Source organism: Brachyhypopomus gauderio, chromosome 10 (assembly GCF_052324685.1).
Source record: "Brachyhypopomus gauderio isolate BG-103 chromosome 10, BGAUD_0.2, whole genome shotgun sequence".
Lineage (NCBI taxonomy): Eukaryota > Metazoa > Chordata > Actinopteri > Gymnotiformes > Hypopomidae > Brachyhypopomus > Brachyhypopomus gauderio.
Genome location: NC_135220.1, coordinates 24,718,475 through 24,735,589, shown reverse-complemented (window position 1 = coordinate 24,735,589; position 17,115 = coordinate 24,718,475). Strand labels below are relative to the sequence as shown.

Sequence of the window (17,115 nt, the reverse complement as noted above, 5' to 3'; positions counted from 1 at the left end):
GAGCAGGATGATCATTAGATTCTCACAATGTTATAACGGACGTTAACCATATTTGGTTGTTATTACAAATACTTCTTTCATTGCAATCAAAACAAAATGATAATATACATAGAATCTCTTTAAACAAAGCAAAAATACCCACATTGTATCTTTGCATAATTTCTGGCAAAAAACAGGTCATTTTGCAGTTTTACAGCTTATTTTGTAAATGTCAATATAAATATTGCAATTATACAGATATACAATATGATCAAAACTTGTGCTTTGATTAATTTAGTGGACATGACATAAAACACTTAAAAAGCCATTCATAAGACACAGTATCATGACATCTCTCAGACAATTCTGAAATATAAAAGAATAACTTAAGACATCAACTGAGAAAGGGCAGTTATGTGTGTGCTGAATATGTAACAAGGAATGCATTTAAAGTGAGCAGTGCAATAAGTTCCTATCGGTCAGCTTAGAGTTGGAGGGCGGTGCAGCACAGGACAGAAAGCTGCCCTCTGTGAGCTTTGTCTGTCTGGAGTCTCTACCACATATCACTTAATTTCCACTTAATCAACAACCATGGTGTCAAGTCACGTAGGACTGTAAAAACAAACTATGCTAAACACAAGACGGTACGAACATTACACTAAAAAGATCCCTTCCGGACAGTTCCAAAAAGCAGCACTGCATAGCCTTCAGCAGAGGAATGTACAGAACGCGTGTACAAACATATAGTGTACAAAAATAGGGGCTGACCTTGTTAAAAGCATTTTGTGCATTGCCTGGTTTTAAAATGGAGTGGGGCTGGGAGAGGGGTTTGGGGCATCTAGAAGGTTTGGTCGTCGTTGCAGGAGTCCGTCCAGTGGCCGAACGCCTCGCAGATGTCACAGTAGGGCCGCTCGCCCCCGCGGCTGCCGTGGTGTGTGCTGTGTGGAGGGGAGTCGGCCGACTGCGTCTGGGTGGGACAGTCTTCAGTGTCGTGCAGGTCGAAACAGTCGCAGATGTCGCAGAAGACTCGAGGAGGGGCTTTCTTCTTCTTCTTGACCTCACCGGACCTGATGAGGAAGGACGAAGAAGCACAGGGGGTCAGGGTCGAGGGGTTCGGCTGGAAATCCGCACCACGCGCGGCCTGAACCGAACGTGAAGGCAGGCGAGCTCACCCGTCATCGTCGTTGCCGTTGAACTTGGCCAAGGCCATTTTCTTCAGCTTCACCTTCAGCTCTTCGTTCTTCCTCTGAAGATCCACAATGACTGAATTCAGGAAGTTGATCTGGCACACGGGAGGAACGGCTGAGCACACGCAGCCCGGCTCCAAAGTGGCAAAACACGATGAAACACAAGCCGAGCCCAAGGATCTGTTTGTTTGTTTATGTGTTTGTTTACCTGCCCCTCAGCAAACTCCTTCTCTTCCCTAAGCTGGTTAATGGCCACGTCTCCTGCGTAAAGACGCGTCACGCACGTTACACAAAAACGCGACAAAAGCCAAGGTAGCCAAAGCGAGTATCGTGCGAAGTCAGTGAGGCCTCCGGCCAATACGTTACCTGAGGAAGCCAGGGCGTGGCCGGGGGGCGGGGCCTGTGGCTGGTTGCCGCCCAGCTCTAGCTCCAGACAGTGCACCTTGTTTTGCAGCTGCAGCTTGTCCCTCTCCAGAGTCTCCACGGCAGCCTGCAGCGTTTTGGCCATGGCACTCTCGCCCCGCAGCACGGCGATCTGGAGGACACGGCGCGCTCGCATCAAACTCGGCACTCGCGTGCCAAATGCGACAACATGCACATGAGAGCTCTTACCTCATTTCTTAATGCCTCCAGTTCTTTGTCCCTCTCTGATATTAATGCATTGGGGTTCTCCCTGTAAGAACAGACTCTTCTTAGAATAAAACTCTAGCTGACATTATGCATTTTTAAATAAAACAACACAAGTATATGAAACAGATGTAGAGCACTCGCTCATTGTATTGCACAGATTAAGGTCTCTGCAAAAACAAGGCAAGCATATGAGCTGAACTGCGAGAATATTTGCTATATTTAGGACAAAATACATCTACATAAAAAAGCTATGGTAACTTGGACCAGGGAAACTGCACACCAAACTAATCCTACTTCCTGCAACTTCCTGGGGGCTCCAGAGTAGCGTGTGAATCCGGCTGCCGCGTGAGGCCTATTTTTAGAGTCCCTTAGAGGAATCCAGCAGAATGCTTTTAGCTCGTCTTCCGCAGGCCCTCGTTTCTAACGAGCCTTAACAAACCCCATCTCTCCTGCACCCTGTAAGCCCTGCCCTGTACATAAGTCGATAGTCGAGGGAGATTTAAGAACAGATTTAACATCTTGATTAGAGATTTTTCAGATCAGATCTTGCCAGAAATGAAACAATCTCACCCTTTCCCAGCCACAACACTGAAAGTTCTTTTAGGAGATGCTGGTTTCTTAACAGTGACTGTAATTACAGGGTGCTGTATTTCCAGCGTCAGACACACGTCACTGCAACTTACCTCTCATTCACTGCCAGCTGGCTCTTCAGAGACCCACGCTCACCCTCAAGCTGGGAAAAGAGAGCAAAGGCCAGCTCAGTGTTTACCAAACCCCATATGCTGCCACACCAGCCCCTGTATTAAGAACCCCTGAGGAGTAGCGCCACTCTCTGGTCACTGTTAGCTACGCCAGTCTTATAGGTTCTGTGTGTGCAGTTACAGATGGTGGTCCATCTGTGGACGTGCACGATTCGTCAGCCATCCGATGCTCCTGTTCATCACTGGTCATCACTGATTTGCCGTTCCAAAATATACAGGCAGTACCATTCCTGTGGTCACAGACTAGCCAGTGATGAAGGGCTGGAGGATGTCAGACACAAACTGAACCTGACAACAGATGGCCAGGCACAAGTCTGCGGAGCATTGTAGTGAGCATGAGTAAGGCAGTGAGTGTGATTGTGGTAGTGAGCACGAGTAAGGCAGTGAGTGTGGTTGTGGTAGTGAGCATGAGTAAGGCAGTGAGTGTGGTAGTGAGTGTGATTGTGGTAGTGAGCATGAGTAAGGCAGTGAGTGTGGTAGCAAGGTAGTGAGTGTGACTGGTAGTGAGCAAAATGATCTACCTACTATAAAAATGCAAAAAAAAAAAATTTTTTTTGTGCGTGTCAAACGTTGGCTGGAGGGGGGTGTTGGCTGGCGTGTGTCAAACCCTAACCCTAGGCAACCCTGCAGACGTCAGATTGGCTACCATGTCAATCAAAATACAACCGTCCAGTCAGTGCAGACGGACAATAGCCTGTCATTCATCCACTACTTTTTTGATGTCATGCGATGTACCCACACTTCTTCGCGATCGACCAGTAGATCGTAATCGACCAGTAGATCGCGATCGACGTATTGGGCACCCCTGTGGTATTGAGTGTGATTGTGGTAGTGAGTGTGACTGTGGTGGCTAGTAACGAAGTAAATGTAATTCATTACTGTACTTAAGTAATTTCTTGGTGTTTCTTTACTCAAGTATTTCCATTTTTGTAACTTTTTACTAACTCCATTAAATTTCAATTCAAATATCGCATCTCTACATAAAAATGGTAAATAAACTAATACTGTAAATCTAGTAATATCATGCACCAAACCATTTCCTTGTGTATGTTAAAATAAGTCAGACATTTGCATTGTATATATGGTTGGTTTGCTAGCTAGCTAAGTAGGCTATTGCTAGTACACAACCCGAAAACTGCCTTAGCAATGCACTTGGTATGTAGCTAGCTAAATTTGCTAGCTAGCTATTTGTTTGTTATACCAGCTTCCAGCTACTTAAATGCTTTGGTCGTGTGAAATAGTAGACATTCAAACATAGCACTTTACATCAGAAAACGATTTTGATAGGTTGTACATGCAGATCATGTTGCTAAATATTAGAGCCTTTACTTTTACTTTCAGTACTTAAGTACATTTGAAGGTCAGTACTTTTGTATTTTTACTCAAATAGAGTACTGGAGTAACATTTTACCTTGGGTATCTACTTTAACTCAAGTACGTGGTTTGTGTCCACCACTGGTGGTAGTGAGCGTGTGGGGTAGTGAGCACACATACCTGCTGCTGCTGCTGGTGTCCATCCAGCCAGCTGCCCTCCAGCTCCCGCGCCAGCGTCCCGTTCTCCTCCTGCAGCACCGCCAGCCTCTGCGACTTCTGCCCCGCCACCAGCTTCAGCTCCTCACTGCGGAGGGGAAGACAGAGGACATGAACAACAGTGGGACAGGCGCCTGTCCAGCCAGGGGAGGGCTTTTACGTCAGGGGGCGGGCTTTACGGATCGAAGGAGTCAGGTGAGTGTTTAGCTCCGCTCACCGTGCTGCTGTGTGGGGACGCACGTTTGGGATTTCCAGAAGGGTTCTTCAGTTTGAACGCTACTTTCTAGAGCAAATACAGCTCAACATTCCTAAAATAACTGACATAAACATCCTCATTTTCCACAGACATTAGCTAACGATCAGAGAACATTGGGGTTGTCCAGCAGCTGTGGGAGCAGGGGAGTGAAATGCTTTCAGGGTGAAGGAGCAGGGGCGTGACCCCTGGCCCTCTAAAGTGCCCTTATGTTCCCCCTGCTGTGTAGAATAAAAGGTTTTTCCCACAAAACCGCACTGCTGGATGTGTTCTGAGGGGGTCGATCTGTACACTGCAGGCTTGTTGTGGGGGGGTGGGGGGGTCTATACGTCACAGGTGGACATTGAGTGGATAGTGACACTGTGTGCACTTTAAAATGAACACAGGTGGACCATAAGGACTGGCATAAATGTTGAGTGTTCACATCCTCGTGGTGGAACTGCAGTTGAATTCCAGCAGCCCTGTGTGGTTTTGGGGGGGGGGGGGGGGTTTACTCACATTTCCTTACACAGGCTCCCTATGCGCTGGCTCTCAGAGCTGAGCTGCTCCTGGGTGAAGCAGAGCTCCTCCTGATACCTGCTGTTCTCCTGCTTCAGGGCTTCCAGCTGGAGATGGGGAGGGGGCAGAACAACAACAAACAAACAAACAAACAAACAAACAAACGGGGGGGGGGCGAAGGAAGAGACAGAGAAGCACAGAAGGTCAAACTAATTCAGCAGAGTTGAGAATGTACGTGGGAAGAAATTTTCAAAGACCCGATAAAGTGATGACCTCCATCGGGGTCTCTCTCTCCTCCAACACAAGCTCTCTCAACAAAGCTACCAGCACCATGGAGACTCCTCATCTCTCCCATCATGCCATCAGACTTCTCATCATGCCATCAGACTCCTCATCTCCCCCATTAGGCCATCAGACTCCTCAACTCTATAAAAGCACTGTGTTCTTCCATCAGTGTACTGGATGTAACCTCGGTGACTACTGTGTGCTATAATCATACATGTTAGAGTATCACACGATGTGTCCTCTGCACATCCACTCAGTGTCGTGTACTGGTCAACGCTGCCTTACGTCCTATCTGTATTTCACATTTTCCTAATAGTAAATTGTTTTTGTTGCACCAAGTTGATTTTGTTTCACTGTGAATATAGTTCTGAAGACAGAAGAAAGCTTTCCTTGGCCCCTGAAGCTCACAGTTTACTTCATTTCAACCAGGGTCAGGCTTAATAAACTGGTCATACACCAAATCTGAGGGTGAATTGCACACCGTGCCACTCACAGTGACAATGGCTTAAGTCCATAATCAATTTAACATGCCTGGCACAAGGTCATCGTTGTTTAAACCAGTGGCTTGTCAGGCTGTTGCATGTTAAAATAAATCAATTTGACCTTATAAAGCAATTATTTTATGAAATGACCATATCACCCAGTTTCTCAGTGTTTGTATGCAAAAAAGAAAAACACAGAGGTTTCCTAAAGTATCAGGTTCCTACCAGCCACACACACACACACACACACACACACACACACACACACACACACCTCTCCAATTCATCGTTTACAGCTCCACACTTTACACAGCTACAAAAGAATCAACATAACCGGACCTGACGAAAGACATGGGGTTAAGTGTCTACACAAAACCACAAACAGCTCAAATGGTCCACAAACTCAATCAATATCGATGCTATTTACAAGCCATTAACCCAGCAGGTCCGACCCGGAGAGAGCAGCGGGTCGGAAACCCTTTCCCCCACCCCGCCGGGCGCAAGCGTGCAGTACCTGGTAGTGGGAAGCGTACACGCTTCCTGAGTAGCCCTGGGCCAGGGTCGCCATGTCCATGCCTGTGAAGCCCGGTATCCTTTCCATGCAAACGCACCAGCGTGATCAATAATACATCGCCAGGACCCCCTGCTAAGGGAGTGAGCGAGCGAGGGAGAGAGAAGAAGAGAGAGAGAGAGAGAGGGAGGGAGAGAGAAAGAGGCAGAGAGGGCGTGCAAGGCTTCCCGAGCTGATGCTGTCCCGAGCACTCACGCCCACTCTGACGCGCTTCGCCAGGCAGCCTCATTATGTAAGCGATGCCAAGCTCCGCCCCTCTCTCGCTCTCTTTGTGCCCGTCTCTCCCCTCCCCTTTTCCTTCTTCTGCTTGCTGCTCTCGCCTCCACAGCCCTGGGCATCTTCCCCTGCCCCCTGCATCAGCATTCTGCACCTGCTCCCTCTGCCTGTGTGATTTCCTAGCTCCACCAATCAGCAGCTATAGATCCTGATTCATAAAATGGATCAAGCATTTTCCATAATGATGTTCCTCTGATGGCTGCAGTGTAGGACACGGTGACATTGGGAATTCAACAAAAGGAGCATTGCTTAAAAACTGCAGCATTTTAAATAAAGCCAAACAAAACGGTAATTTCACATTGAGGGCAAAAATTGGGTCAGTACTGCCTCACAGCTTTAAGAGCCCCTGAAGGGCAACCTGGCAGACCAGAAAGCGGCATTGGCCCTGCTGTGCCACACGATAGCAACCGTACAATCACATCATGTCTGGAGAGAAGCATCGCAGAGAGAGAAAGAGAGACAGAGAGAGAGAGAGAGAGACAGAGAGAGAGAGGCCAGAACGTATCGCTCGACTCGCTTGGCCTGAAAACTCGGGCCTTCCCAACCACGTCACACACCACACTGCAAAAAGCTCTCATCCAACCTCCACACACTGGGTTATTAAGTAGAGACCAAAAGGGAGCTGATCGCAACTCCCAGGTGTACACAGGCTTGACGACAGCCGCAAGACTTCTTCTTTTTTTTATTTTTAAAGATAAAGACTCCACAGCCCGATGGACTGGAACCGCAAGCTCACCCCAGCAGACTCGAGATTAAAGGACGAAGACAGCTGGGGTTTGGCCTTAATGTTTTAGCAACGTTTACTAATGTGTCACTTTAGGAATGCAGACCAAAAGCAGTTACTCAAGCTGCTTACATGCTATCATTATTATTTTAATGACTCAATTACTTTCTTATTAAAGTTATTATAACAGACATGCAATTTCTAGGAACACTTAGTTCTGATATCTTTAACTTGGAGGTGTAAATTTGAGCCTTTGGTTTTCAGCACTTCTCTCGTTTCATTTCTGTCACGATTCCCCTCCCCTAGCGCTGTGGTTCCTTTGGCGACCTGCCAGGTGTTCTGTTGTTTTGGTCCAGTTCCTGGTTTTGTTTCTCCACCCTCTTCTCACCTGTCTCCGACTGCCATTGTATTTAAGCCCTGTGTTTTTTTTATTATTGTACTGGTCATTGCCTGTTGCTACTGGTCCCCCTGTTTCCTGTTCTCCCATGTGTTGCTCCTAGCAACCTGTTTTCTGTGTTGTTTCTTGTTCGCCTGTGACAACATCGTCTGTTGTTTTTGTTTCCCTTTCTCCCCGTTATGGTTATGGATTCCGGTTTCATCGCTTTTCTGACTTCCCCAGTATGGCTTTGCCCTTAATACAAGTTGTGTGTCTCAGCGTGAGCGTTATGCCTGTGCAGGGAGCTCCATTAGCAGGTCGGTCCCACCATACCCTGGAAAGACTTCACCCTAGCATGACGTCAGCCAGGACACGGTGTGTGGAGGCCACCAGGCTTTCCTCCCAAAGCCCAGCTCTCCTAAAGGAGCACGCCGGCACATCCTCACCTCCTGCTGCAGCTCCTGGTTCTGCTGCCCGAGTCGCTCCAGTTCCTCAGACGTCCGGGCACTCTGGAGGAATAAGACACGGCTAGGTGAGGACACCTTAAATATATCTGACTGCACCAAAGTTTGAATTATTTGGCCAAAATAAATTATAGCAAACACCCCTAACTGGAGACAAACCTGCTTGATTCGTAAAATCATGGATATTACTATTAAACTGCCCTGTGGTCTGCGCAACTTCACGTTCTGGACGGTCAGCACCATAAGTATCTTTACCTGACAAGGAGCGGCTTAGGAAAATGAACTACATGCAAATGGAATGATTGTATCTTCAGGCAAGACAGCAGAATATGAAAAGCCAGCAGTTATAATGCGCTGCAGGTTCCTGATCATTTCTTGGCCTGCTAGAGGAAGCAGGTAGCGGAGAGGGTGCTTAGAGGCTTGGAGAAGAACGTTCTTAAAGAGAACGACGTGAGGATTTTGACTACACTCTGTTCATCTTTGGTAAATAGAGGGACAGAAAGAACAAAGCTCTAAAGTAGAGCAGCATTTCAGATGGCACACGACAGCACAGGGTGTCAAACGCCTGGTGGGGTGCAGTGAGGTCACAGCGCTGTGCGAATATCAGAATACCCAGAGAGCACACAGCGGCACTCGTTTCGGTTCAAAGTGTCTGTTGAACCTTGACCCTCTCACCTGGGCTTGTTCCTCCGACCTGCGCAGCTGCGCCACGTGTTGCTCCAGCTCGGCGCTCCTCTCCAGCGCTGCGCCCAGCTTCTGCTCCGCCCCTCCCAGCCTCTCCTGCAGCTCCTCGTTCTCCCCGCGTTCCTGGCGTCGCGCGGAGGCCGCGTCCTCCTCCAGCCGCTCCTTCTCACCGCGCAGCTGCTCCGCGTCCGCCTGCCAGCGCCTCTCCATCTCTGTGGAACGGAGGGGAGGGTGGAGCGCACGCCGGGGGACTCTTACAGTCGGACCGCCGACCAGACGAGAGAAACTCGTGTGTTTAGGTGTGCTGCGCGAGCCGCGGTTCGTTGGCGTACCTTGAATGGACACGCTCATCTTCTCGTGTTCTTCAGACGCCGCGCTGAGTTTTCGATTCTGCAGTGACAGAGAAACACGGGTTGGGCGCGAGTTGCCTGGAACGGAGACACACATTTAAGGTGTGCAGACTTAGGCTGCTGGACTCGTCACTGGAACTTCTGCAGTACAATAAAATAAATGTCATGAATGAGTTATGCGGGGAAAATATGTAGTTCAACCTTGGTCGTTTGTTGCTCTGTGTTGCCTACTTCCCTAATCTGGCTCGCTGCGTGCGGTCTTTGAGTCTGTGTTGTCAGTTTTGACTCTGTGACGTTGTGCTGTGTCTGCTGCCAGGGTTGTGGCCCATGTCTACTACGACTGTGATCCCTGGATTCAGGAAGCCCCCTTTTGTACCAGATCATCCAGCTGTTGCTGTAGGAACACCTTCTCCTGCTCAGAGGAGCTGAGTGTCTGCTGGAGGAGCTGCACCTCCTTCTGTCTGGTTTCCAGCTCGCTGTTCAGCTCTCGTACCTGCGAGGACAGGACGCCTACGTTAGCCGAAGATTACAATGACCACCTCTGCTGCGAGGAAGAGCGCTGAATATAAATGAAGTAACAGAAAAACTGTACAGACTCCTGATTCTTAAGCCCACTGCTACAGCATGAAAATGAACGGTCCCTATAGAGGGGACAGGTGTGTGTACAGGTGCATGTACAGGTGTGTGTGTTTGAACGGCTCCTTTGGACCTTTCTGTCCTGAAGCGGCGGCGAGGCCGATCCGGCTTCTGCTCGATACGACCGTAGTTGCAGCTGTAGGTCGGCCGCCTCTTTCTCCAGCTCCATGATCCGTGACCTCTCAGACACGGTGGCCACCTGCAAACGGGACAGGGCACGCTGCCGTCAGCCGGCCGGCGCAGTCGCACACACCGCTCGTGGAGGCGCACGGGCTGCGGTTGTCTCAGCACAGAGGCTACACTGTTCCTTGGACAGATGCCGGACCCATCACTGTGTTTGGTTGCATCCGACCGTGCTACGGTTCATTTAGGACACGCTGCCAGGCCTATCATAAACTCACGTTGGTTATTACGTGTTTGGGTACACACTGTGCAGACTGTAATAGGGATGTGTACAGTATTTATTTTTTGTCTTTTTGTCAGTATTTATTTGTTTATTTTTAAGTTAATGCATTTCTGTTGCTGAACACCTTTTTACATTCCTGAAATCCCATGAAGCAATTTTGGAAAGAAAAACTCCATACCTACCTTGATGCATCATGCAAAAATAAACAAAAAACAAAAAAAATCAATACGAGGTAATGACAAGTTCCAAGAGGCAGCACATGCACGCTCGCTGGTCGAGACGCCTGTCTTTTTTATTTTTTGATAGTGAGACTGAATTACCCTAGTATCCTCTAACTCCCTCTGGAGTTTATCAGCTTTGGTCTTTTCAAAGAGAAGGCTCTGTTCGAGCTCCTTAATGTGGGCATGCTCCAGTTTGGTCTGCGTCTGTTAGTAGAGAGAGGAGGGGAGGGAGAGAGAGAGAGAGAGACAGAGAACAGCAGCGGTGCTGTGGTCACACGCAAGCCCAAAGCCCAGCGCCGAGAGCCCCAAGAAGGCCTTGACATCATCCCCCTCTGTGGACGAGGACAAAGAGGGTTATGTGAGTGGCGGGCGGAGGCGGGTGGGGAGGCCTGGAGGAGGCTGGCGGAGGGGACGCGGGTGTCCAGGAGAAAAGAAAGTCGAGGGACACAAAAAAGTCTAGATGGAATGGGAAGTCAAAGAAAGGGAAACGTGATGATGAACATGTTTCACATGAATGAGTGAAGAAATCAAAGAATGATTGGACAAATAATTGAACGAATGAATGGACGGATGAGATAAATGAAGGAATGAATGAAGCATCAAAAGTACACAATTCAATAGAGAAAGATGTTAATTTATTATATAACAAGATGAAAATATGTTTGTATTGTTGAGCATAAAAAGCAGAAGCAGAGTGTATTCTCTTTTCTTGAACATTTCTAATGGCAGTTTGAAAACAATTTAAATTCGCAATTTCGTGATTAGATATGCTGATGATGAGTGTGTTAATGTTGCTTGTGTTAATTGTGCACATTTATTTTGTCTGCTTTGTTTGAGGTTTCTGATAGCAATGCGCTTCACGTGTATAAATAAATAATAAATTATTTAAATAAATAAATGAGTATTAGTATTTTCTTAAAATGAATACACTTTAATACAAATAAAACACTGATTTTATGAAGAAGCCCTGATTTGCACAGGTTTACTGTTATCTATTAGCAATAAATAAACCTTAAATCTGCTTTTTATGACACACTGACATAATTTTCCATTTTTATGAGGTAGTTTTAAAGCTACTTTTTTCATCTGTAAAATTCTTTATAACATGAATAGCAAATTTCAAAATCTGCCACTCAAATCAAAAATAGATCTGAAATCTTGATACAAACTGTAAACAAAAAAAGAAAGTGTTCACTTTAACACTAAAAACACTGAACACTGGAAATGCATCTTCCTAGAATGTAAACAGACCGCAGAGTTATGGTTTTACCTCTAGGTCACCTTTGGTAATGCAAGCTTCCTCTACACGGAACTGAAGGTCTTCGACTTTCCTGTATGACAGAGTAAAAGCCTTGTGTCAAAACGGACTCTTGGTGAGTCTCTTCAGGACAGTAAGACATGCGTGGTGGTAATCTGACCCTGTATAATAATGGTACTTCTTCGATTTAAGCAGAGCCCAGCTCACGTTCATGGGGCACCAGGGGAACGGTTACCTTTTCTCCTCTTCCAGCTGATTCAGAAGCTCCACTTTATCCCTGTCTGCAGACTCCACCAGCCTGCGTAACTGATCCAGCTTAGTTTCCATCTCAAGGGCATACTTGAAACACAAGCAAACACACACTTCTACAAAAAGGTACAAAACCAATCGTGCTTTTCATCGCGTAACGGTAAGTCTGGTTCATCACATAACGAGAGTCCAGACAGAGGGAAGGCCCACCTGCTCCTGGCCTTGCCTGAGCAGGGCCAACTCCTGCTGCACCTCCCCGGCGTGGCTGGTGGCCCTGGCCACCTCCGTCCGCTCCAGGTCTCGCTCGGCCAGGAGCTGCTCGATGTGCTGCTGCTTCTCCTTCAGTGCCTCCTGCAGCGCCGTGGTGCCCGAGATCTTTCGGGCGTAGCGAGACGACGTCTCCGTCAGCTAGGCAGTGGAGACAAGAGCTCAGTGGAGCAAAGGGCTGGTGGGAACGGTGGGTTTTCACATTTTTACAGCAGTGTGTGTGTGTGCGAGAGAGAGACGGAGGCGTTTACCAGGCCTGCGCGGCTTGGCTTGCCTCCCACGGAGGAGGTGAGGGAGCTAAGGGAGCTGACGGAGGAAGCGCTGGGGCTGTGCTGCAGGGTGGACCTGCGCCGCGAGCTCTTGGCTGTCGTGGTGGACGGGAAGCCGATGCGGGTCACTTTGTGCGTGGGGGCGAAGAGGCCGTACCTTGGCAGACACTGGAAATACCTGGCAGACATACCATGCGCCTTAAAGGTGAGGAGAGAACGAGAAGGTGGAGACACGAACGCACGGACACCCGGTGCTTGGCCGCAGCGTCGTACCTTACGCCCGCCACCGCTCCGTCGTTCTTGCCGAGCGGCTCGTCCAGCTCCACCCCGCACCACACGCCCTTGGCGAAGTCAGTCTCGCCCAGGAAGCGCACGACACCCGCTTTCGTTCCTCCCACCTGCGAGCACAAATGCAGCTAACTTCTCTCTGGCAGGAGTCCAAAAACCCTAAACGAAGATTTATGCGAATCTGATGTATGCTAATGTTATTTATGCTAATTAGATACAGGTAAAAATCTGCTGCTGTTGTTCTCAGGTTCATTCACTCAGCCCAACCCCCACCCCCCCCCAACAAGTCAGTCCTGAATTGGCTAGCATCACTCTGAAACAACAGGGTGTGAGGACTTATGGCATCTTTCCCATCCGGCCACAGATGGCAGTGGCATCGCAATGAAGCTCAGGTCACTGAAAGCTTCTCTGAACAGAAACAGTGACTTAGCTGTCCGAGGTACCCGGAATCGCAGATATTCACTGTGCTTTTTAATGCAGACAAAAATGGAATGAGAGCCAGTGCTGTGCCTACTGCCAGACCACTGCCACTGTCTCACTGTCACTCTATCATTCTACAAAAAGAAGCCCTTTGTCACCCACACAAAGACACTTTTATGCTCCCTGAAGTTTGAAAATGTCCCAGTGAATCACGAGTGAGGGGGTAGTGACCGGCACAAATATAGCTGTGCAGGTTAACTTGCTGACACTAGTGGGCCTTTACATCTTACAGAAAGCGAGGAGAAGCATTGGTGCCTGTTCGAGACGTTTCTCTGGCAATTTCTTTTCCTAGCTTCTTAACACTGTGTTGATGTCTGACACCAGGCACAAAGTGTAGGTGTCCAAATGTCAAAAGGTCAGGCAGATCTTTTGAAAGTGCATGTTAAGTCATGTTAATATTATATATGTATTATATATGTATATGTTAATATGCATGTTTAATTTTTTTCTCTCTCTCTCTCTCTATCTATATATATATTGTGCTGGGTGGTATGGCCAAAATTTTTCGATATTATATCTGTTTCACAGTATTTGATGGTCCCCCCCCCCCCCCCATACATGATGTGTTAACTGCATTGATTATGAAAATAATTACTGCAGTAGAGTGGTTAAGAGTACCATTACACTGTTAGAAAAATGTACCCACCTAAGTATTACATGTAATACAGATTCGCATGGACCCACATGATCAGTTTTCAAATGGTAGCAATAAAGTAGTGAATTAATCCAGGGTTGCCAACTTCTGAAGATCGCTTGGAGTGAGATTTGAACCTGGAGGAGGTGGCGAACGTAAAATGAACACAAATTAAGTGTTATATCGCGATCTATCGATAAAATGGACACAAATTAAGTATGATATCGCGATCTATCGATCGCCGGTGGTTGGCGCCAGAGCGAACTAGTAACTCATTGAATCATAGATGTGGATCAGAGATAAATAAAGTAGATATTTAGCTGTTGAGCGTGCGGGGGGGAGGATCGATCGCCAGGAGTTGGCGAATTACTAACGCATCATGTATAAACCTAGCGTTTGACATAACAGTCTCAGCAAGAGCAACATCCAGTTAAAATAAGTGGGGGGTCGCTGTTCCCCCGATACAAACTCCCACTACACCACTGGGGGGGGATGCATCCCCCCTGTTAAAATAAGTGGTGCATCCCCCACTACACCCCTGCAAATAAGAGGTATTTCGACATAAAGTAGACAGGGCTGTTTGTCAATGGTTGTATTGTACTGAAAAGTCCCAAATATCTTAATTAAATAACATACTAATAATTTAATTTATAATAATAATAATAATAATAACTTAAACAAATAAATAATAACAGTGGTTGAATACTGGGGAGACGGTACCATCTCTTTTAATGTGATAAAAAGCTAATTATTTCGAATAATTTAGACCATATACGTATTTGTATAAATATGTAACTTAATTAAGCTGAAGGTGCTGGAAAATATTGAAATGGACCTTGAAAGTGCCGTACAAGTTATTGAATTCCACCTTGTAAAGGTGTTTAAACCCCGCAAACATAACTTAGCACAAGGATGCTTAGCGGCGCAGCAATAAAAAGCGTCCCTTGAGAAACAATTAATGACGGTGCTGCGTTCCGGACCCGTGAAGGCTATTTAAAACGGTGTGGCCGGTATATGAAAAATTCTTATGATAACAAAAATAAACACCGGTTTTCGGTGCGAACTGGTATACCGCCCAGCACTAATATATTATCTGCATAATTATATATAAACACACACACACACACACACACACTCTCTCTTTAACTAATTGATTCAGATATTGAATATCAAAGGTCTGGGTGTACTAAAAAAGAAAAAAGTCATTACCAGCACACGGTCACCCAGTTTCATCTCACGTTTTCCCTTCTTGGCTGAGTCTGTCTCGGACAGGTTGGAGACAGAGCCGCTGGCCACTGTGGCTAGGTTTGACGAGGTCTTGGTAGCAGCGGCAGCCTGGCTGACGTCAGCAGAGGCAGCTGCAACTGGAGTGGCAGCCGCAGTTGTAGTGGCAGCAGTGACTGGACTGGCAGCCGCAGTTGTAGTGGCAGCAGTGACTGGACTGGCAGCCGGTGCTGTAGAGGCAGCCGCCGCGGCTGTCGAAATAGAGGATGCTTGGCTGGTGGCCGTCTGTGGGCCATTGGCCTCCCGCTCCGGGACCAGAGTGCGGGACAGCTTGGAGGGCCGGGTGAAGATGCCCCGCAGGTCCTCACACTGAAAGTAGCGAATTCCGGCCACGGAGCCATCGTTCTTGCCAATGGGCTCGTCCAGAACGATTCCTGCCCACTGGCCTGGTGCAAACTGGGTGCTGCCGATAAACTGGACATAGCCGGGCTTATTCCCATTCACCCACACACGTTCGCCCACAGAAAACTCTGCTGCTGCCGAATCACTGGCAACCGAGGTGCCCGCACTTGGGGAAGGTACAGGTTTGGGGGGAACTGCAAATACACATAACAAACAGCACCAGTTTAGAGTTGACTGGATATGTGCCGATTCACCTGCTAAGGCTGTAAACGGTCTCCTGTGCTTACAGGCTTACCTGAGGAGGGGGGGGTCTTGGTCGGTACACCCGTAGGTTTACCAATCTTAGTGGGAGGCTTGAGGCCACTTGGCTTCCCTGTGTTCATGTTTCCCTGCTCTGTGCATGTAAATGTGTTTGCAGAGAAAGTGAGGATGTTACTGCTTTGCCAGCATTTAAATATATTATTCCTGGAGCAAAGTAAGTAGAGGTAATGATAAATAGTACATAAGGTTGTAATACGTATTGTGCTGTGTTGTTATACAAGAAAGGCAGGATCTGCTGTATTTACTGTCCATATTGACTGAGCATCTTCAACACTCTGTATATTACATAACTTTTTTCCTGCATTAGTAGGATAAAAACTTGTGTACCTCTTTTACTTATATCGATCTTACAAATAGTTTAAACAACAAATAAGAAACAATAAGATTATTCATACTAAGAATAATAAGATAATCTAAAATACACACTAAAATAACAGCACTCAAAAAACTGTTGCGTCAAGACAATTTATTTAAGTTATTAATTCTCGTTTGTTAGTTTTTGAAGACAAATGTTTTTAGCTATAGCTAGCAAGCATGGAGCTTGCAGCTGTCTCAGCTAACGTTAGCTAGCTAGCGTTGTTTTGACGGCACGCGCGCCAAAGCCAAGTCAACACGTCCACAGCAGCGTCCGTCTACCGGACTACAAATACCGCTAACTATATTTCTAATGTAGTTCCTTTCATGTGGCTAAAGCACATATAACTCAGTTTACCTTAGCGGCTACGCTCATTGGTTAAAATATTCATTTTGCCTTCGAGCCAGTATTTTACTGTTACCGATAAATCAGAACTAGAAGACAACGCCTTTATGCGCAGCCAACTTCAGCGGCTAGGCTAACTTACCGTCCAATCCAACCATGTAACGGAGAGCGCCACAAAAAACTGACTAGTCCTAAGTTAAAACTATCTTAAAACCACACATCGAATTAAGGGTTTTGGGCGTGTATTTGGTATTTCAAATGATTTAAGCTAGCTAGCTTGTTTATCTAGTTAGTGCAATGAAAAGAATAGCTGGCATGTCTTACCTTAATGACAAACAACACCCCACCCCACAAGTGAAGGAATGTCACAGCTACATCTCTGGGCTCGGTCCGTTTATTTCCCCATACGGTCCATTGGCTGGATGAGGCGGAGGCCACACGCGAGCTAGCTAACGTGAACAGTTACAAAGCTCCATCCTTTTAACGCCCAAAGAACTGACTAATCTGCCTATATAGTGTGCCCCGGTGAGTTAAATTAGCTAAGATGAACAGATATGATCTTATCTTAAATCAATAGCTACAATAAATGGCGTAAAAATATCCCAACAGCTGTTTTCTTACAAAGTGATATATAACGAAACGTATAGCCACCTAGCTATCTAGTATCGTTACACCCGAGTCGCGTTGGTGGGAGGTATGCGCAGCGTTGC

General features: G+C 47.0%; 1 protein-coding gene across 2 annotated transcripts; it reads right to left on the bottom strand.

Annotated features, from left to right (window-relative positions):
* Positions 1 to 5: 5 nt before the first annotated feature.
* Positions 6 to 16,687, bottom strand: clip1b (CAP-GLY domain containing linker protein 1b). 2 transcript variants are annotated; one of them, XM_077020725.1, is made up of 22 exons: positions 16,548 to 16,687; positions 15,680 to 15,778; positions 14,968 to 15,578; positions 12,630 to 12,754; positions 12,339 to 12,534; positions 12,031 to 12,228; positions 11,807 to 11,910; positions 11,584 to 11,644; positions 10,413 to 10,517; positions 9,760 to 9,885; positions 9,427 to 9,543; positions 9,033 to 9,090; positions 8,692 to 8,912; positions 7,999 to 8,061; positions 4,839 to 4,945; positions 4,052 to 4,175; positions 2,480 to 2,529; positions 1,779 to 1,839; positions 1,533 to 1,701; positions 1,375 to 1,427; positions 1,152 to 1,261; positions 6 to 1,046 (listed from the first exon to the last, which is right to left on the bottom strand). In XM_077020725.1, exons 1-22 carry the CDS (start codon positions 16,561 to 16,563, stop codon positions 818 to 820), a joined length of 3,003 nt encoding a protein of 1,000 aa, XP_076876840.1. In that variant the 5' UTR covers positions 16,564 to 16,687; the 3' UTR covers positions 6 to 817. The 2 variants fall into 2 exon arrangements, with proteins under 2 accessions (XP_076876840.1, XP_076876842.1); XM_077020727.1 differs by lacking the exon at positions 10,413 to 10,517 and having other exon boundaries at positions 7 to 1,046; positions 16,548 to 16,686.
* Positions 16,688 to 17,115: the final 428 nt, after the last annotated feature.

What these genes read in the sequence shown, in the direction of transcription:
- clip1b (XM_077020725.1), bottom strand. An exon ending in AACTGGGTGACCGTGTGCTG is followed by an intron (nt 12,755 to 14,967) that starts GTAATGACTTTT and finishes TTGTGCTCGCAG; the next exon opens with GTGGGAGGAACGAAAGCGGG. An exon ending in GGAGCGGTGGCGGGCGTAAG is followed by an intron (nt 12,535 to 12,629) that starts GTACGACGCTGC and finishes TATGTCTGCCAG; the next exon opens with GTATTTCCAGTGTCTGCCAA.